This window comes from Felis catus, chromosome C1 (assembly GCF_018350175.1).
Source record: "Felis catus isolate Fca126 chromosome C1, F.catus_Fca126_mat1.0, whole genome shotgun sequence".
In the NCBI taxonomy this organism is placed as follows: Eukaryota; Metazoa; Chordata; class Mammalia; order Carnivora; family Felidae; genus Felis; species Felis catus.
In genome coordinates this window covers 72,611,035-72,633,408 of record NC_058375.1, presented here as the reverse complement: position 1 = coordinate 72,633,408, position 22,374 = coordinate 72,611,035, and the positions used below count along the sequence as shown (strand labels likewise).

At 34.5% G+C, this 22,374-nt stretch overlaps 1 protein-coding gene across 7 annotated transcripts in view; it reads left to right on the top strand.

The window, feature by feature from the left end:
• Nucleotides 1–22,374, top strand: part of COL24A1 (collagen type XXIV alpha 1 chain) — a 412,001-nt gene that overhangs the window by 15,793 nt on the left and 373,834 nt on the right. For 6 of the 7 annotated variants that reach the window (XM_019837359.3, XM_045036125.1, XM_019837358.3 and 3 more), the window contains 3 exons: nucleotides 6,321–7,672; nucleotides 15,811–15,864; nucleotides 18,687–18,740. In XM_019837359.3, the coding sequence (XP_019692918.2) occupies nucleotides 6,321–7,672; nucleotides 15,811–15,864; nucleotides 18,687–18,740 (1,460 nt within the window). The remainder of the gene's footprint in view (nucleotides 1–6,320; nucleotides 7,673–15,810; nucleotides 15,865–18,686; nucleotides 18,741–22,374) is intronic. The other variant, XM_019837363.2, reaches the window with a different exon arrangement.

Below are 22,374 nucleotides of genomic sequence, written 5' to 3'. Positions count from 1 at the left end.
TAGTGGGGCTCTTCAGTGAGAGAGGCACTAAAGTAAGAGGAACAGATTTGGGGGAAAATATGTTGAGTTAGAAGTGCTTGCAGGACATCTAATCTCTATTGCATAAATTCAGTAGGCAATTGGATATGCCAGTCCAGAAGAGAAGTTTGTGAGTCAGCATGTGTGGTTATTGAAATCATGTTTTGGATGAAGTCATTAGGCTTGGTGTTTACAGTAAAAAGAGTAAAGTGTTGTCTTGGTGACACCATGATTTATTCTCTGTTTGAGAATCAGTTCTGCTGTTAGAGGACATATGCATTCCTTAAAGTTGCCATGCTGAGAATTTGGGTCCAGAGGACTGTCTGCTTTCAAATTCTGCCTCTACATCCTACTTGGGTGACCTTGGGAAATTTATTTAAATTCTCTGTGACCTAGTTTTTATAACTGTCAGAGTTAACAATAGTACCTACCTCGTAGGGTTATTGTGAGAATTATGTGGCTTAATAAAGTTGTGAGACCAGTGCTTGGTATGTAGAATTAATAAATGCTGCTGTTATTTTTATTCCTTAAAAAAATGTAAAGCACAAGTGAAATAAGTCAGACTGAGAAAGAGAAATACCATATGATTTCACTCACGTGGAATCTAAAAACAAAAAACAAATGAATAAACAAATTAAACTCAGAATCAGACTGATAAATATAGAGAACAAATTGATAGTTGCCAGAGGGAAGGGGAGTGGGGGGATGGGCAAAACGGACGAAGGGGAGTGGCAGGTACAGGCTTCCCGTTATGGAAAAGAAGTCATGGGGATGAAAGGCACAGCATAAGGAATATAATGGTATTGTAGCAGCATTGTATGGTGACAGATGGTACCTACACATATGGTGAGCACAGCATAACATGCAGACTTGTTGAATCGTTATGTTGAACACTGGAGACTAATGGAACGTTGTGTGCCAACTATACTCAAATAAAAAAAATAAATTAAAATTAAAAAAAATTCTTAATGAAAAAAATGCAAAGCACTTAATGAAGATATCAATATTCTTTAAAAAGTAACTGATTTCCTGTATGACACAAACTGGATTGATTATGCGGTTAGGGCCACTCATGAAACAAGTAATTTATTATAGACAAGTAAGTTTTTTGTTTATTTGTTTGTTTTGCTATATTCACTGCTACCAGTTATCTAAATTTAACCTCCGAATTGCAATTTGGTGATATCAAGGGCCAGACCTAAATTAACAATGAAGAGTCTGTTCTCTGACAGAAGTCTTTCTCCTATTCTCCCCACCCCCTCTCATCTGTGCCTTTTATCCTTAAGAGTCCTCTGTTCTCCCATCAATATCTGCTCAAAGCATTTGTTAAACATATTCACACTAAGATTTGAAAGTGAAAAACTGGATTAACATTTAGAAATGCACTCAGATACCAACTCTGGTGGCCACTTACAGAATATTCCCCACTGTGAGATTCTGTGGGAATAATGATTAATTCCTGAGGCTTGCCAAAGGAAATGTGAGGTGATGTGGAGAACACATTGCCTGTAAGGCAGTGTGATGAGGCAAAGATTAGAGACTTTGAAGCTACACTGACTGGACTCATATCCATTTCTACTATTTATCAGCTGTGTGATGTTGACCAGGTTATTTAATCTTTCTGGGCCTCAGATTCTTCATCTGTGAAATAGGTATATACTTAAAGTGTATAAACTTGAAACCATGAGATATTATCTTCTTACTTCCATTTCTAGATATCATAAAAAAATTGATGAAATAATAACTCTGAAAACTCCATTTTCAGCAAAACTAGGGGACTGATAATATTTGCAAACTCAAAATATGCTGACAAAAGCATATAAGTGCCAGCATAACCACACTTCCTAAAGATGAGGAGCATACCCTGAAATATTTCACCTTTAGCCCTTGTACGAAACAAGTGCTACAGGAACTGGGGTGGACAGAAGCTGCCCAGGGTCAAGAAGCACACATAGTAGCTAAATGGCCAGTGGGGACAGATCCCAAAACATGCACAAATCTACTTCCTAAGGTGAAGGATTCATTCTGAAGCATATACCAATGAGAATGGATAGAGAGGAGGGAGAGTAAAGTGTTGCCAGCTAGGCTGGCTATAGAAGTTCTGCTAGAAGGTTCAGAGAAAAGGCTAGGTATATCAAAAAGCCATTTGAGAAGGAAACTCTGGTAATGCTGAAAGAGCCCTTTGGGTTTTGAGATTTGGAAGGCATGACCCTCTGTCTTCTCCCCAGCATCCTTCTATAAATTGTTGGGCTATGAAATAATAAGTAACTAAAAGTAACTATAACAGACTAAATAGAAGGGTGCAATAAGGAAGATGTAGGAGAAAGGAGCAAAATGAGAATGTACACATAAAAAAAATCACCTCTATGAAGGAAGATCGTAAAACAGAAATATAAGAACTCAGGAGAAGGAAGAGATGGCAAGACATTAAAAGGATATGAATTGTGAGCTTGTAGAACTCAGAAAAAGATGTTGTAGGAAAACAATTTTATAAATCAAGATGAAATTGGAAGGAGCACAAAGAGAGATTAGACATTATAGGAAACATGGTAAAGACAGAAGTGAGAAAATCAAACAGAACTGAAGATAAAGAACATATTTTAAGAGATTACAAAGAATGACAGACACAGAAGACAGCAGTGGAGATTAAACATTATTATAATAGGAATTTTTGAAGAAGAAAACCAAAACTATAAAATAGAATATTCAAGGATGTAATTCGTGAAAACTGAAGCAAGCAACAACAACTAAACTTGAATCTAAACAACAAATGGGCATCTATATGCCTGGAAACATTTATCCAGAATGGTCAATATGAAGCCATATCCTAATAAAATCTGCACTTTACTTCAAAGATAAAGAACAGTTCTTTGGGGCATGTTGGTAAAAAAAAAAAAAAAATGAGTCATTTAGAGAGATAAAATTAGCCGACTTCAGACTTTTCTTTCCTAACATTCCACACCAATAGACAGTGGAATCATATCTCTAAGATATTCAAAGAAAGTATCAGCAAATAATTTTATATCCAGTGAAATTTAAGATACGAGACTACCAACAAACAATTCTAAAAAGTCAAATATCCAGGAAATTTTCCATGAACGCTTCTTGAGGAGACTAATAGAGGATAAACTTCATCAAAAAGGAAATAACTGAGATAACGATTACAAAGACTGGTTGTATAAGAAGAAAATTTGGGAACAGAACTGAATATAAATGCCATACAAATGTAGGAATGGTCCAATCACTGATAAATGGGAAGGGAAGAGGGAAAAAAGACAGGAAGTGTATTAAGTTTGCTGATTGGCTCATATGTAGAAGCTGGGAATTAATATTATCCAAAGCTGATAAATCAAATAAAAAGTACTATAAAGATACTTAATAATAAAAAAGTCAATACTAGGAAGCTAATTCTGATAGTAAGAGAAAGGGAGGAAGGGAGAAAAAAGGAAAAGGAAACGCTATCCATAGGAAAGAAATAATAGATATGTCTAAATAAAGAGGACTAGGGACATTGTATATTTTTATAATTTTAAAGATAACAGAACAAAAATACAAATCTATCTAAAATATAATTCTTAAGCTACATCCCATAGATTTTGGTATGTAGTATTTTAATTTTTGTTATTTTTCTAAAAACTGTGTAATTTTTATTTGTATTTTTCCAATGACCCCAGTGATTTAGGAGAAAATCTTTAAATTTTCCAGTTAAAGGTTTTGTTTTTTTTTCTGATTTTGTTATTAAAATCTAACTTGTTAGCATTGTGATTAGAGAATGGTGTCTAATTTGTACTTTCTGTTTTTAAAACTTAGCCTAATAAATTCTACTAAAACTAGGTCATAGAAAATAATGAATCAATACTATAGTTGATAAAGGTAGTACAATATGAGAAAAAACAGACCAGTCTTAACTTGTAAATATTGATGTAATGATTCTACATACGTCGTTCTTCAAGAATCCAGCAAGGTATCAAAAGAGTAACATATAACCATCAAGTAGCTTTTATTTCAGGAATGGAAAGATGGTTTGATAACAAGAAAATTATGAATAGCAAATTCTCAAAGACTTTTGACTTTTTAAAAATCTCAGCTATTTGTTATAAAAACTCTAAATTAGAATTGAAGGAAAATATATGAAATATTAAACACACACACACATGTATATATAATACAGGTTTCAAATAATATCCTTTCCAGTGATATTTCCTTTAATGGAATCAGAAATTTGAGGCAGTATATAGCAGGGGTTATTTCTTTGGGTAAGGAGAAGCCCTTGATATCATGCCACATAAATATGGTACTTCCTTTGTGTAAGGATAGCCTATTTGGCATATTATAATGATAACTTTCACAAAATATATGATTATATACACTTTAAGTGTCGTGATTTTCAGAGGAGCAGTGTTTCTAACATAGATTACTTCTCAGATTGAGATATGCACCTTCTTAGAGGCAGAAACCATTGTGCAAGAATACTCAGAGTCACCGACTAAGCAGACAGTTGTTTCAGGAATATAAATTTTCAATGAAGATTGAGGATGGGGATAGTTAACTGATTTCACTGGTAATTCATGTTATATATTAAAACAAAGATAGCCGTATTATAGAGAAAAATTAAAGTTTTTCCTAAATTATAATTGTAAAACATGAGAAATCAAAGATTTTTTTTATTTTTATGGGGCCTCTTTAAAATATTCCTCCAAATTCCTGGAGACACTTATAATTCTAAACTGATGTTAGGAATGTTTTGGTGGAAAAGTTTAAGAGACACTGTCATACTGTTTTAGATACAAACATTTATAACATTTGAAACTATTATAAAACTATGACTGCTTTATAAATGATGGTTGTTATAACCTTAAAATAAAACACCTGAGTATTTTATAAAGCTCTCTGGTGAGAAAACATTTTAATTGTATTGCTAGATTATGCATGAGTGATATTTGCTATTATTTTTGCTATTTGTGATAAACATGAATTATCGAATATCTACTAATTTCCTATAAAGGAAAAACTAAGATAATTCACATTTTTTTGGCTAATCTACAAAGGCTTTTTTCTTACTTATCACAGTTATGAATTCATATTCTTTGACATTTCTTGTTAGAAATGATTACATATATACAAAGTTACAGGTAGGAGATTTATAATACCCAAAATAATAATGATCCTGTGCCTGACTAAACTGTTCTATATCTCTAATACAGGATTCATCATTCTTCACAAATTGTATTTAATTTTATAAGACTACAGAAAGAAATGCGACATCTGATAAGATCCTGGTGGGGCAAATTCATTCATTTAGAAATTATAGAACTATTTGCAAGGCAAGAATAGTAGATATCCAATAATTAATTAGACACAGAATCTGTCTTCCAAGAGTTTATAATTGGATAGGGGAGATAAACAGTATACTATTAGTAACATTGCAATGAAAATAAACCAGAAAAAAGCCATTATTATATAAAGTTTATATTATGTACAACCTATATATAAAGTTTATGTTATATATGACCTATGTTTCATATTATATAACAAATATTGGAAAGGGTCTAAATATTGCTTTGATAAAAATTACCTTGGAGGACTGAGAAAATAACAGAAGCAAGAGAAACTTGGAAGGGAAAGAAAAAGTATGGTAATCATCAACAATAGGAATTTAAGTTTGCTTGTCCAGGAGATATCAGGGTGACTGAATACTTTATGTGTAGCACACCCTTACAGTATTAGGCACAGGGAGAACTCTTGCGTAACTTGTAAATTTCCAGAAGGCTATCAGGGAAAAAAACCTGAAAAATTATAGTTTAAAAGATTATGTGAACTTAATTTGTACAGTGGTTTTCAAGTTATAAATTTATTTTTGTAACTGTGTCCCCAGTTTCTCTTTAACTTAGAAGTCATAAAATTTTAAGTTCCAAATTAAAGAAGTAATATTCATTGGAGTAACAAATATGATTCCTTAATTGATTGAGAAAAATGAGAGAGCATTTACTAAATTTTAGGTTTAGGAATATAGGTTGTGTGTGTGTGTGTGTGTGTGTGTGTGTGTGTGTGTGTGTGGGCATGTATGCACACATTAGTATGTGCTTACATGTGTGTGTGTTTCAAATTACTGAGTATGACATTTTACTCTTCCTCCCCATGTTTCTCATGAACTGGAAATTGATAGAGCATGCTTATTTTAGGGATTACTGTTGATACAGACAAGGAATATTTTCTCATACTCAAACATTCATATGAACACCTGAATGCATAAGAGTAAGATTCTTTCTCTTTCTCTTTCTCTCTCTCTTTTTAATTTCCAGGCATAGATATTCTTCATCAACTAGGCCTTGGAGACAAAGATGTAAGACACTCATCATCAGTGACTGCTGTACCATCATCATCTACACCATTACCTCAGGGGGTCCATTTAACAGAATCAGGTGTCATTTTAACAAATGATGCTTATATTGAGTCACCTCTCATGAAAATTTTACCATTCAACTTAGAACAGCCATTTACAATATTAATTGGGTTACAGTCACATAGAGTAAACAATGCATTTCTCTTCAGCATTAGAAATAAAAATAGACTGCAATTAGGAGTGCAATTATTACCTAAAAAATTAGTAGTATACCTTGGAGGAAAGCAGTCTGTGTTTTTCAACTACAGTGTTCATGATGAGCGATGGCACTTCTTTGCCATTACTATTAGAAACCAAGTTGTTTCAATGTCTGTTGAGTGTGGAAAGAAATATTTTAGCAGAGAGACTCTTTTGGAAGTCCAGACTTTTGATTCTAACAGTGTGTTTACACTAGGAAGTATGAATAATAATTCTGTCCATTTTGAAGGAATAGTATGTCAGTTGGATATTATTCCTTCTGCAGAAGCATCTGCAAACTATTGTAGATATGTGAAACATCGTTGTCACCCTGAGACAAACCATCTTCATACAACCATCGTACCAGCTGAGATACTGGAAAACTCTCCCTTGCCCAAACAATTTGGTGAAAAAGTGCTGTCTGAGGACACATTTACCAAAGGCAAAAACATTCCAAATATCATAAATAATGATTCTGCAACAGTCCATAAGCAACAAGAACACCAAATATCAAAATCTCAATTCATTTCTCTTCATTCAAGGAATGTTTCTGCTGTGGATCTTGTAAACCATGGGATTCAAGACAAAGAAATGATCACTGAGGAACATACTCAGACAAATTTAAGTCTGTCAATGACCCATCATCTCAAAAAGGCGAAAACAAATAGCAAGGAGAAATTTAGTTCTTTTTCAAATGTATCCGACAATGTCACACAACATAATGATAAACTAACTGGTCTGTCACCATTTAAGAAGATATCATCTATTCTTCCACATATAAAACAAGAAACAATTACTAATCTCAAGAAAGCTATCACAGCAAATCTACACACTAATGAACTCATGGAACTGCAACAGATTTTAAATACAACCTTATACAGAGTGACAGATGAGCCATCTGTGGACAATCACCTTGACCTAAGGAAGGAAGGTGAAATTGATCCTGATGCTACCTATCCCATCGAAAATAGCTATGAGACTGACCTTTATGATTATTATTATTATTATGAGGATCTTAATACAATGCTCGAAATGGAGAATCTGAGAGGGCCAAAAGGGGACACTGGACCTCCCGTAAGTTGTTGTTGTTGTTTTTTAAATCTGTCTTAATGCATTAACTTATCAAAAATCACTAGACTGAAGAATACAGAATAGATCAGATCTGTTTCAGACATGTATCCTGGCTATAGTGATGAATTTACGGTTACTATAATGCATCCAGCCAGAATGCAGTGTTGGCTTAAATATTGTATTTTTTGTTGTTTATATTGGCAGGCTGAAAGGTTACTTAATTCTGATAAAGTGGTGAGTAAGCTATATGTTTTTCTTGTTCAGTTGAAATTCAACCAAGAATTCAACTGCTAAATTTGGATTAGCATTCTTTATAGAAAAACCATAGACTTATACACAGTCATGTTAAGAGAAGGATATAAAAGTTATAGTACACTAAAGAAAAACACGTTAAATACATCAGTTAAATTAACTGATAATCATTAAACACTTCTTTCAGCAAAATAATATCAAATGAACTAAAATAGAGAGTAAAATTTACTTGAGATAATTTTATAGTGAATCACTGCCTGGTAAAAAACAAAACCTTACATTATTGTTCTAAATGTAACATATTTCATTACATCTTTAATGGTATAGTTAATTTACATTTACAGATTAATAAAAGCTCCATCTACCTAATACAAAAAGTAACTAAGAGCTCATCGGCCTATTCAATGAAAAAAACAAGCAAACAGCCAAATCACTTATTTGATAATGTATAAACAAAACTATACGATAATAGATTGATGTTTTTAGCTCTGAAATTCTTTCGTTGTGTAGGTGCAATTACAGATGAGCATTTGAAAAATTTATAAATCATTTAAAACCCATTTTAAGCTATTTAAAATTACATTGGGGGGAGCTGGGTGGCTCGGTTGGTTAAGTCTCTGACTTCAGCTCAAGTTATGATCTCATGGTCTGTGAGTTTGAGCCCTATGTCAGGCTCTGTGCTGACACCTTAGACCCTGGAGTCTGCTTGGGATTCTGTGTCTCCTTCTTTCTCTGCCCCTGCCCCACTCACACTCTGTTTCTCTCTGTGTCTCAAAAATGAATAAACGTTAAAAAAATCACATTAGAAACATTATGTTTTTGCCTTTTATGTTTGTATATGTTAAGTAATCAACTTTTATGTGTTTAGAAAATAATATTTTTAATCCCAAGCAGACTAAAATATATATTAAAGTATTTATTTTATGAAAATAAAATTTGAGTCATTGTTTTAGTTCAGAAGCCATTGGATGGGAGAAGATGATGTCACTTGCTTAGCTTATGTTTCCTTTGTGGTTCTTGCTTGAAATGACTTGATAGGTATTGAACAACTCTTAGAGTGAATGTTTAAATGTCTTAAAATAAAGTATGAATAACATATTATTATAGAGAAATTCTTTTCAGTGATAGCAACTAATTATCAACATATTAGTAATAAAATTGAGCCACTGGGCAGGTCATATTAAGCAAATAGTTATGGAAGCCATTTACTTTCTTCAGTATGATGAGATGAGCATAAATCTCTTCTATAAATCCCAAACTAGTCATTTCAATATTGGTGGATGAAGCAGTAATATTTAACAGATATTTACTTAGTTTCTGTTATGGGAAAAGCAGGAACACAAAGTATGGATAACACAGTCACTGCTCAGAAGGAGCTTACAAACTAAGTGCATAAGGTACAAATGTTCAAAAGCAAGAGAAGTGCTTTCTGAGGTGATCCCTATGAAAGATCGCTTAAGGCTGAGCTGTTTGGAATAGCTTGGAATAGTTCGGAATAATTCGGAATTGTCTTGTGGACAAATTAGTTATAATGTAGGCCTCAAAGAATGGATATAATTTGATAGGTGAAAGGAACGAACCTATTTTTTTAATAGGAAAAGCAGCATAATAGCTATCATTTACTGAGTTTTTACTTTGCGACAGATGCTTGACCATGCCCTTTAAATTCATTATCTTAAAATAACTTGGTGAGGTTGGAATTATTATCCCCATTTTTTCAGGTGAAGAAACTGAAACCCAGAAAAGTCAATTTACTTGCTCATAACCACATTGCTAATAAATGACAGAGCCAGGATTCATGTTTTTTGCCTCCAAAGCTTAAACTCTCTCATGATGTTAGACTGAATATTGTTGGACAAAGATAAGACCCAAGATAGATGTTGTCAGATTGTAGAGAGTCTTAATTGTCAAACTGATAGTTCTTACTTTATCTCATTCTCATGGGGAATTTTGTTGGTTTCTAAGCAGAGATATTAATGGAGAAGTCAGTCTGTTAGTAGTGCCCAGCACAGACAGGAAGTTCCCACTATCATCTGGATATTACAAAACTAAGACATTAGGAAAATGTGAAAATGCAAAGAAAGGTAGAATTCAGGAGATATTTTGAAGAAATATATGGGAAATTAGTTGGACCTAGGGACCAAACAAAAAGGAAGAGAAAGATGACTTTAAAGTTTCAAGTCTATGGATTGGGAGAATGGTAATACCATTACTAAAATTAGTAACTAAGAGAGGAAGTCGATTTTAGGAGAGGAAGTTAAGTTAAAACATTTCAGGTACTATTGAAAATTCAGTCAGCCTTTGGAAAAGTTGAAGAAGCTGAAATGAAAAAGAGAGATCATGATAAGAATGTAGATTCAGGAGTCTTCCTATCAATATTATAGCTGAAGGTGTAGGGTTGGATAATTTTCAAAGAAAGGAGTTTGGCGTAGAGTCAAGAGTCAAATCGTGGGGAATGTTCACTTTGGGATTATGGAAGAAAAAAAGCAGAAGCGTGAATGAACAGTCAGATGGGAGAGAAGTATATAGTGCACTGTCACAGAAGCCCAAGAAGAGAGTTTTGAGAAAAAATTGATCAGCAGTGCCAAAAGCTACATAGAAGTCAAAAAGGATGAGGACTGAGAAAAAGTGGAAGAAATGCATTAGCTCTTCTGATGGGAAAGTCAACTTTGTGAGTCCAACTTCAGCATAATGTAGAAGACTAAAGGTAGATTTTTTAGGAAGCTAATGAAAGTGTGAATGATGAAGAAATAATGAAGTTTGTAGGGATTGTTGCACCACTTCTTGAAGTAGATGTTACCATGTGAAATCTCAGGCCAGCCTGATTTTTCCTACCTGTAGGTGACCATTTCTTCTTTCATATGCCCGTACAGTTCTTTCATCATCTCTGAAGTTTATTAAACCTATATCAGTCTGTATCAGGTTTTTTTTTCTGGTATGCCTTTGATATGAAGGTTATTTTTATTTGATTATAGAAACATCTCCCCTTATATCCTCAAATATTTTTCTTTTCCATTTTTCCACATTCTTCTTCAGGATGTCCTTTGTGATGATAGACATTATCTATCATTTTCTCTACAAGCCTGTATGTGTGATTGCTTTTTCTATTTTGTTTCCTGTGAATTCAGTTATTCTGCACTCACATTCCTTCATTGATTTTTAAATTGTATTTAATCAGTTTTTATGGTATCAGACATGGCTTTCATCTATAATGGTTTCTTTTTTTCTCTTTCATGTATTTCTTAAACTCTTCTGGTTCACATTTCATTACCTTCATTGTTATTTTTATTTCTTATAACTCTTCTTTGACCTCTCTTTTTATAGAAACATGGCATCTTGAAATCCTTTGCATCTATAGTGAACTATATGACTGGACTTTTTCTCTGTTGCATGAAGTAATTCCTCTTCTGGTAAACAATTTTCATCTCCTTTTAATTTATGTTTCTGTCCTCATACTTTCCCCTCCCCTCAATAAGTATGTAAAGGCCCCTGGCTGGTTTCTTTCTGGTTATTAGCCATTTTTAAAATAAAGGCAGCTCTGGGGCACCTGAGTGACTCATTTAGTTAAACATCTGACTCTTGATTTCGGCTGGGGTTATGATTTCATGGTTCGTGAGTTTGAGCCCCACCTCTGTTTCCGTGCTGACAGCATGGAGCCTGCTCAGGATTCTTTCTCTCTCCTTCTTTCTCTGTCCCTCCCCTGCTCATGCTCTCTCTCTGAAAATAAATAAACTTAAAAAAAAAATAAATAAATAAAATAAAGGCAACTCTAACTGGGGCACTATTTGTTTTAGAATAGCATAGGGAGAAGCAGAGGGAACTAAGGTGGAGTGGTACACAGTGTCAACTTTAGGTTGCTGCCTTTAAACGCCATCTTATATTTATTTTGTCCTCTATCCAGAGACGTATCTCCTCTTACTTTCATGTACAATTTGTTATGAAATCTTTTATTTCATAGGCCCTCTAAGAACTAATATGATGATTTATGCTCCTGTCTTTCACCCCCTGTCCCCACCAGACATCTTCTGAGGTTAGGAGGTTTGGTTGTAGATCATAACAATGATGGGTTCCTCCTCTTCAGTTCCACCTTTCTTACTCTTGGCTGTTTGAAGCTGGGTCTTCACTGGATCATTAATCATATCTACTGTGGCTTTCTCATTCCCTTAAGCCTCATCATTGTGTAATCAAAGGATTTTTGAGATGAACATTCAAGACTGATAGTTTTAGATATCTGTAGCCTGTTCAAGATTTGAAATCTGAGGAGGTTTTTCTTTCTGGTCATCTCTCAACATCTTTCCTTACCGCAAAGTTTCTCAGTATTTGGAAAATAATCTTCATATTTTGTGGTTTGTGGTTGTGGTCCTTTCCTTGTTTCGTTGGAGATGATTTTTTTTTCTTTCAGTGTTTTTGTTGTTTTCAGTGGGTTTTGAGGGATGGAGGGTAGTTTTAAAAATGTTTTCATTCTGCCATGTTTTATGTAAATTCTCTAGTGATGTTTTTAAAAACACAAACCAGATCACCTCAGTTAGCTGCTTAAACTCTTCAGTGGCAGAAGAATAAAGCACTTAGAATAAATGAAAGACTTTTTATCATAACCTGTGCAGTGGTGTGTGATCTGGCCCCTGCTTACCTCTGCGGCCTCCTTCTGTGCCACTTTCTCTTACTCTCCCTGAGTGTTCTTTTTCTTCTTCAATAAGACTGTGCTTTTTGTTTGTTTCCTTTTACTCATGCCCTCGTTCATTTTATTCCTATTTTCTGGAATTTTACTTTCTCCTCTTTTCTAACTCTTATTCATCTTTTCAGTATGAGCACTTACTTCCTCAGAGAAGCCTCCTCTGATACCACAAATAAATTAGGTGCACTAGCTATGTTAATCTCTCTGTTGCTTGCTTGTTCTCTTCTTTCATATCACTAAGTAAAATGTATAATTATGTGCTCATCTGTTAACGTGTGTCTTTTTTCTAGACTCGAAGCTGTCGGAGGGCTTGATGCTTACTAATGCTTATCGAATGAGTGAATGAATGAATGAGTGAATGAATTTTTAAAAGGAATTTTAGATGCAGGACTCCCAAGATTAATTGACCAGGCATTACTATCTTTTAGAAGTTTTGGTCTAGTGAATATATTTAAGACAATTATATATTTGATAATATATAATAATTACCTTAGTAGCCTGGGTGGCTCAGTTGGTTGAGTACCTGACTCTTGATTTCGGCTCAGGTTGAGATCCCATGGTCATGGGATCAAGCCCCATGCTGAGCCCCACATCAGGCTCAGCTGGAGCCTGATTAAGATTTTTCTGCCCTCTACCCCACTCATGTGCACTCTATCTAAAACAAACAAACAAACAAAAAATCCCTAGTAATTATAATATTATAACTAACATTAATTGAGTGCTTACTGTGCGCCATGTATACCTTTAAAAAATTCGTTATTCTATAGTTTACTGGTTAACTACTATTTCTCAGCCATAGTGGTAGTTATTCTATATACAGTATCTTTAATGATCACAATAACTGAAAGGTAGATCTTTATCATCAATATTTTAAAGATGAGGAAACTAAGGCTTAGAAAGAGTAACTGACTTGTCCAAGGTCATTCAGCTAGTAAATCATTGAGGCCTGATTTGAACCTAGATTAGACAATTGCAAAACTGTTACTTTTTTCATGGAATTATGCTTTTTTTTAACTTTTTTTAAAGTTTATTTATTCTTGAGAGTGGGCATGTGTGAAAGGGGGAAAGGCAGAGAGAGAGAGAGAGAGAGAGAGAGAGAGAGAGAGAGAGAGAGAGAGAATCTGAAGCAGGGCTAGATCACATGAACCACGAGATCATAACCTAAGCCAAAATCAAGATGGTCAACAACTGAGCCCAGGCATCCCTTTCTCTTAATAACCAATAACCTCAAAGTTAAAGTGCCATTTTTAGTACTTAATTTTATTTATAGAAAATCACTTATTTTCATCAAACAAGTCATGCCATATAAAATCAAATTTCTTCCCTGGTTTGTAGAAATCCCTATTAATCTATTCTCAGTGATTTGAAAATGCAAATTTGTGAAGAAGTTAAAATTGATTTTTATACAGTGCTTATTAAATAACTCAAATATTTCAATCATGACATAAAATAGACTTTCTTTCTTGCCCAGTATCTAATATTAATTACCTTTTCTATGTAATTGGAATACTGTTTTCTTTTGTTGTAATATAGTGTCATGGGGTAATAAACCAAACTAGACATTCTGTTTTAATTTTCCATTTAGTTTTTCATTTTTCTTATTTTTTGGGACTTCAAATGGATAGCTGTTAACTTCCGATTATAACAACAGAACCAGAATTGTGAAAAGGATTTCAGTTTTTTAAAAAAATAAGTGAAAGTCAATTTTTGATGGACGTTAGTGATATAATGATAGCTGTTAAAGTATTTGAACAGCTCAGGAAGGCGGATGCCCTCAGTCTGAGGTTGAATGGAAATAGTACTTCTGTCTCAATGTTAGGAGATATATGAAAGGTTTTATTGGGGTGCCTGGGTGGCTCAGTCAGTTAAGCATCTGACTTCAGCTCAGGTATTGATCTCACAGCTTGTTGAGTTCAAGCCCCGCACTGAGCTCTGCAATGACAGTGCAGAACCTACTTGGGATTCTCTCTCTGTCCTTCCATCTCTGCCCCTCTCCCACTTGCACTATCTTTCTCTCTCTCAAAATAAATAAATAAATAGTTTTTTTTTTTTAAATCAAGTTAGGGCATGGGAGAAGAAAAAATACAATCAAAGGAAAATGGTCAGCTTGAAAAATATAAAGAGGATTAGAAAACTTCAAAGCAGTTGTAATATTAAAAAAAAGGAGAAAGTTTTGAAGAGTAGATAATATCAGAATGAGGAATGAGAAAAAAATGCTGCATAAAATCAAGGCTCTTAGGCCATACTATCTGTTAATGCTACGGCCAGCACTTTAACCTTGATATGCCGAATTTCAACATTCATGCTATTTTTAATGCAACCTTGAATGAATATTTGTAAAGTGGAATATGTGTATGCTCTAGAGACACCAAGAATAATTCCATATCAGCAGAGTGTTCTGCAACAATTAAGTGAATGCAACATGAATGAATGCATATGTTAACCACGTCTCAAATGAACATTTATTCTGCCCCAGTTGATTGTTAAAGTAAAAAAAGACGACATAAGTCATCACGTGAGGAAGTAAAGAAGGAAACTACTTCTTCCTATTCAATATTACTTAACATATTTAATATTTATTTAATATATTTAATATTATTTAGTATATTTAATCAGAATGCCTTAAAAATTGATCAGTGTTTGCTTTCTTACTTTGTTTTGCAAACCATTTAAGTCTCTGACTGAACTCCTGGTATGCTATACTTGGTGCAAGGCAGATTTATTACTGAATATACAAGAAGGATCTCATAACAGTTTAACACATTATACAGATCCTTGCTATAAGTCTTTTAAGAGAACATAACGTAGTCAGTGCTTTAATTTTTCCGGGCAAGTCTTTTGAAATGTGTCCGAAACGACCTGTAGTTGTTGGTCTCCCAACCCTAAATTGAATTCTGCCTTCAGTAGTAAAAGTAAATTTAGGTAAAAGTTACCCACAAAACTACTAGTTATGGTTCCTGTAAAAGCCAGATACAGTGGCTGTAACCATAAGTCACAGACTTCCTACGGCCATTTCTGGCCAGATTAAAGAGGACACTTGAGTTTCAACTCTCACCCCTGCTGATTAGGGTGAGGGGATTCATATTACTTTAAAATCATCATCAGCTGGGAACTGGGGACTGAAAACAAAGCCCTAAAGTGGGAATCTTAATAAGTCTTGTGAGAAAAGATGTGTCTATAATTGTGCCTAACATCTTGGCATTTGTTTTCCAAGGGTCCACCTGGTCCAGCAGGCATCCCAGGCCCATCAGGAAGGAGAGGTCCACGGGTGAGTAAATGGGCTCTGTGTCCCACTGCTGTTAGAATTAGTAACACTGCAGTATGTTTTTTTCCCCAGCATCGTACAGTATGTACTTCCTTTGGAAACCTGCCTGGGTCTTCAAACTTAGTCTACCTTTGCCAATTCAAGAGAAACTCAGGAACACGTGCAGCTTGTTTGACCGTAAACACCCAGCCAAGGCACTCTCTGTGAACCTGCCTGAGAAGGATTATCAAATTTATAAATTAGTGCTACTTGTAACATTATTCTTAGTTATAAAGCGATCTCATGGGTAGTTGATAGTTCGAGGTGGGGTTCATTTGCTTTGGGAAATGAAGAGGAGTGGGTTGCCTTAAAATAGTACATTCCTGGATTACATAGTGGAAAATGCTGGAGCTACTGACTAGAAAAATAATTAGCCTGAGGAAAAAGCTGCCTTAAGGATCAGCAGTGGTTTCTCACATTACACATGTCCAACAAAAGATTTACTGCTGTGTTAAAATTTGTTTCTTTCAAACCTAAAAAATAAATGTGGACTTTTACTAACAGAAATTCTTCCAAGAGCCAGAAAAGGAACTGCAACCGTGTGTTATAAAGACAGATGCACATGCCGTGTATAATCCACTTTCTGTCCCGATTTTTGTCTATCTTACACACAATATAGTGAAAGAGCGTCCTGAAATATTACTTTAAGTCGTCCATATTCACAGTCAACTCCTGTCCTCATACGGACAAGAAGGCGCAGACGAACGCTCACTGGCTGTAGCTGCGGTTAAACATTTGTTTCACTTCTCTGTACTTGACCTATCACATTCCTCCTACAGTCTCTCATCCACGTGCCCACTCTCCCATAGCTGGCAGACCATTTCCACCCTTCTGGCTCTCTGTCTGGGTCCCACCTTTCTGGGGACTGGATCTCTCTCTGTACCAATCCCATTCTCTATCCACTACTGAGGCTGTTCTCCTACAGCAAGACCTTCCGTCTGAGTCTCCATCCATTCTCCTAGTACACCAGTTTCCTTCCCTCATTTCTATCTATTTTTTTCACTTATTTGTCTAATCCTTTCTTTAAGGAAGGAACAGTATTCCTCTTCTCCAGGCTAATTATTACATTTGTGTTCCTAATTTTATCTCCATTCCATTATTTAACTTAAAACTTGCAACTTCACATTTTTTTCTCTCCCTAGATTTTAGCTCATGTGGCAACAACCAAACCATTATCCCTTTTCAAAAAAAAAAAAAAAAAAAAAACTCAAACTTTCACTGTTATTAATTTTTCCTGGTTTTTGTCCTAGCTCACTGTTGTTGCCCTATTGAACTTTATAAAATAATAGTTTGTGTCGTGGCCCTACATCAATGCTTATGTGTAAAGCCCCATAAATTTTTCCATCTATTTTATTAAAATTTATTTTAATAATAATTTAATCTAATAATTTTTGAAGGTTGCAAATGACATATCATAAAATCTAATCGTTTTCCTTAGTTTTAGTCTTGCTGGATATACCTCCAATATTGCCATTGCTGACACCCCTTTCCTTTCTGAAACATGATGCTCTATTAATTCAGAATTGAAAAGACAGAAAAATAAGTAATTACTAACTATATGTTATATGTTAAGATAGAGGTATGGCTGAAGAGCTGAGACAAGGGTACCAAATCCAAATGAGTGTAGGGGGCCTGGAGACCTGGAAGGTTTTTTAGAGGTGGATCTTAGTTCCTCCACTTGATGGTTCCATAAGCTTAAGTTTCTTCACTTGTAAAGGGGAGTAAAAATAGCCACCTTGCAGGATTGTCATAAGGATTAGTAATAAGAAATGTAAAGCATTAATGCAGTTATTTACATATAGTAGGCACTCAATAAATAGAAGCAATTATTAAATTCAAACCAACAAGTATTTATTGAGTGTCTAATATGTTCCCAGTGCTATACTGGTAATACTAAAAACAGTCCGTTTTCAAAAAATTTTTAATCCTAGAACTAAATGGCACATGTCATAAAGTAGTTAAAAGGGCAATAAAATATTTAAATAACAGATTAGAACAGTCTAATAAATGTCCTAAAGCGATATACAATTAAGTACAAATTAACTTTACATGTAGCAATTTCTATGAAAGCTAGTAAGAAAGAGAAATCACTTTATCATGGTATATCTAGGATTTAAAAAACAGGTGGGGGGGGGCACCTGGGTGGCCCAGTTGGTTAAGTGTCAGACTCTTGGTCTCAGCTCAGGTCTTGATCTCAGGGTTGTGAGCTCAAGCCCCACATAATATTTATTTATATAAAAGAATAAATAAAATAAATAAAACTGAGGTGGGATCTAGCTGACACTTGAAGAATGATTTGGGCAGCTGTAGGGGGTAAAGTTAAATGAAATGAGTCTTTAAGAGATACATAATGGCATAAGTAAAAACTCAAGTACAGAAAGGGTTAACACATGTTGACCGGAGTATCCATTTGCACTTCCTTGTTTTTAGGCTTCTTACTCTGCATAGCTTCTAGAAGTAGCACTATGCAGTATGGCTGGAGATAGGGGTGAAAAATAAAGGAGGTAAACACCTCAAGACAGTGTTTTGAATCAAAAGACAGAAACTGCAGTACTGCTCTAGTGTAGCTCTCCTTTCCAAGACTGAACAATCCAACATCTCAGAAAAAATTTAAAAAGCTTTGTGGAAAAAAAAAAAAGAGGTAACATTCATTTTAAATAAATTATGCTATGAAATATTTATACTGACTGTTATTTGTATCTAAAACAACTGTTTTATAGTCAGTTATAACTGGCTGTTATTTGTATCTGTTCTAAGATCGATCTGACCTTTTTTACTATTTGCAGGGCATACCAGGGCCACATGGAAATCCTGGGTTACCTGGATTACCAGGTCCAAAGGTGAGTGATGACTAGTGAGTATCATGTTATTTTCCTGACATTATTAAAGAAGGTCTTTAACTCTTTTTAAAATGGAAACATAGTTGACATAAATATTATATTAAGTGTACAACATGATGAGTCGACACCTGTACACACAGCAAATGATCACCACAGTAAGTCCAGCCGCTATCTGTCACCATAAGTTACCAAAAGTATTTTTTCTTTTTATGATGAAAACTTTCATGATCTATTCTCCTGGCAACCTTCGAATGTGCACTACAGTACCATTGACTGTGTCCCCATGCTACACATCACATCCCCATGACCTATTTATTTCACAGCTGGAAGTGTGTACCTCCCAACACCTTTACTCATTTTGGACATTTGGCAACACCCCCTTCTACCCCGCCACCACCGCTCTGTTCTCTGTTCTCTGTTCTCATAAATTTTGTTTTGTTTCTTCACCTGTTTTGTTTTTGGATTCCCCGTATAAGTGAGATCATATAATATTTGTATTTCTCTGTCTGACTTATTTCACTTAGCATAATGCCCTCAAGGTCCATCCATGTTAACACAAATGGTAGTATTCCATTTATTTTTATGGCTGAGTAGTATTCCAGTGTGCTTGTGTGTGTGTGTGTGTGTGTGTGTGTGTGTGTGTGTGTTTATACCACATCTTATTTATCCATTCATCCATTGTTAGACACTTAGGTTCTTTTCATATCTTGGCTATTATAAATAATGTTCCAATGAACATAGGAGTGCATTTAACTTTTTGAATTAGTGTTATTATTTTTTTTTTCTGATGAAATGCCCAGAGGTAGAACTGTTAGATCATATGGTAGTTGTTTTTTTTAGTTTTTTTTTTTAATTTTTTGGAATTTATTTAGAAAGAGAGAGAAGGGGAGGGGCAAAGAAAGAGGAGACAGAGAACCCATCCCAAACAGGCTCTGTGCTAACAGCACAGAGCCTGATCTGGGGCTTGAACTCACAAACCATGAGATCATGACCTGAGCCGAAACCAAGAGCTGGACTCAACCGACTGAGCCACCCAGGTGCCCTGATCATATGGTAGTTCTATTTTTACTTTTACTTTATATTATTACTATATTCCCTAAGCTGTATTTTTCATCTCCATAACTTCTTTATTTTTAATTTCTTTATGAAACTCCATACTGTTTTCCATAATGCCTGCACCAGTTTACCTTCCTTCCAACAGTGTATGTGAGTTCCCATCTTCACATCTTCATGAACACTAGTTATTTCTTGTCTTTTTGATAACAGCCATTCCAACAGGTGTGAAGTGATAAGTCATTGTGGTCTTGATTTGTATTTCCCTGATGACTAGTGATGTTGAGCACTTTTTCATGTGCCTGTTGGTCATCTGTATATCTTTATTGGAAAAAAAAGTGCCTATTTAGATCCTATGTCCATTTTTTAATTGACTGTTTTGTTTCAGTGTTCAGTTGTATGGGTGTTTTTTTCCCACTTTCTACCCCTCTTATTTTTTTTAACTTAAATTTTAGTTAACATGTAGTGCGATATTGTTTTCTGGAGTAGAATTCAGGGATTCATCACTATATACAGCACCCAGTGGATATTACATCACCCATCTAGACCATCTCCCACCCATCTCCCTTCATCAATCCCCAGTTTGTTCTCTATCATTAAGAGTCTCTTGTGGTTTGTTTCCCTCTCTCCTGTTTTCCCCCCTTCCCATATGTTCATCTGTTTTGTTTCTTAAATTCCACATATGACTGAAATCTTATGGCATTTGTCTTTTTCTGATTGACTTATCTCACTTAAAATAATACATTCTAACTCCATCCATGTTGCAAATGGCAAGATTTCATTCACTTTGATCGCTGAGTAATATTCCATTATGTATGTATACCATATCTTCTTTATTCATCAGTCGATGGACAGTTGGACCCTCTCCATAGTTTGGCTATTGTTGATAATGCTGCTACAAACATTGGGGTGCATGTACCCCTTTGAATCTGTATTTTTGTATCCTTTGGGTAGGTATCTAATAGTGAAAATGCTGGGTCACAGGGTAGTTCTAATTTTAGTTTTTTAAGGAACCTCTTCTCCAGAGTGGCTGTACCAGTTTGCATTCCCACCAACAGGGCAAGAGGGTTTCCCTTTCTCTCCATCCTTGTGAGTTTTTAAAATATATTTTGGATATTAACCTCTTATAGGATATATAAATTGGAAATGTTTTCTCCAACTCAGTAAGTTGTCTTTTAATTTTTATGATGATTTACTTTGCTGAAGGTTTTCAATTTGATGTATTTCCACTTGTTTATTTTTGCTTTTGTTACCTTCACTTTTGGAGTCAGATCTAAAAAAAAATTGCCAAGAATAATGTCAAGGAACTTATTGCCTATATTTTCTACTAGGAGTTTTATGGTTTCAGGTCTTAAATTAAAATCTTTAATTCATTTTGAGTTTATTTTTGTGTATAGTATTAGAGAGTAGTCTAATGTCATTCTTTTGCATATGGCTGTCCACTTTTGCCAAGGCCATTTATTAAAGAGACTATCTTTTACCCATTGTATACTCTTGCCTCTTTTGTTATAAGTTAATTAACCATATGTGCATGGGTTTATTTCTTGGCTATTTATTCCATTCCATTGATCTATGTGACTTTTTTTTATGTCAATACCATATTGTTTTCATTATCATACTTTTTAAATATAGTTTGAAATCAGGGAACATGATACCTTCAGCTTGGTTGTTCTTATTAAGATTGTTTTGGCTATTCATGGTCTTTTGAGGTCCCATACAAATTTTAGGATTATTTGTTCTATTTATGTGAATGTGTCATTGGAATTTTGATAGGGATTGCATTGAGTCTATAGATTGCTTTGGGTATGGACATTTTATTTATTTATTTATTTATTTATTTATTTATTTATTTATTTATTTATTTATTTATGTGTGCTTATTTATTTTGAAAGAGAAGGAGAGAAGGAAGGAAAGCAGGCAAGAAGTAGAGAGAGTAAGAGAAAGAGAATCCCAGGCAAGCTCCCCACTGTCAGCACAGAGTCCAACACAGGGCTTGATCTCACAAACTGTGAGATCATAACCTGAGCCAACATCAAGAGTCAGGTGCATAACTGACTGAGCCACCCAGGTGCCCCTATGGGCATTTTAATATTAATGTTAATAATATTAATTCTTTCACTCCATTTGTACAGAATATATTACATTATTTGTTCTTCAATTTCTTTTGTTAATATCTTACAGTTTTCAGCATACAGTTCTCTCACCTCCTTGGTTAAATTTATTCCTAGATATTTTATTCCTTTTGATGTAATTATACATGGGATTGCTTTTTAAATTTCTCTACTAGTTCTTTGTTAGTTTATAGAAATACAACAGATTTTTGTATATTGATTTTTACCCTGCATCTTTACTAAATATATTAGTTCTGACAGTTTTCCAGTTGAGTCTTTTAGGTTTTCTATATATAATATATTATCTTCAAGTAGTGATAGTTTTACTTCTTACCTTTCTTCTTTTTTTTCATGTTTATTTATTTATTGATTTATTTTGAGAGAGAGAGAGATAGAGCATGAGTAGGGAAGGGGCAGCCAGAGAGGGAGAGAGAGAATCCTACACAGGCTCTACACTGTCAGTGCAGAGC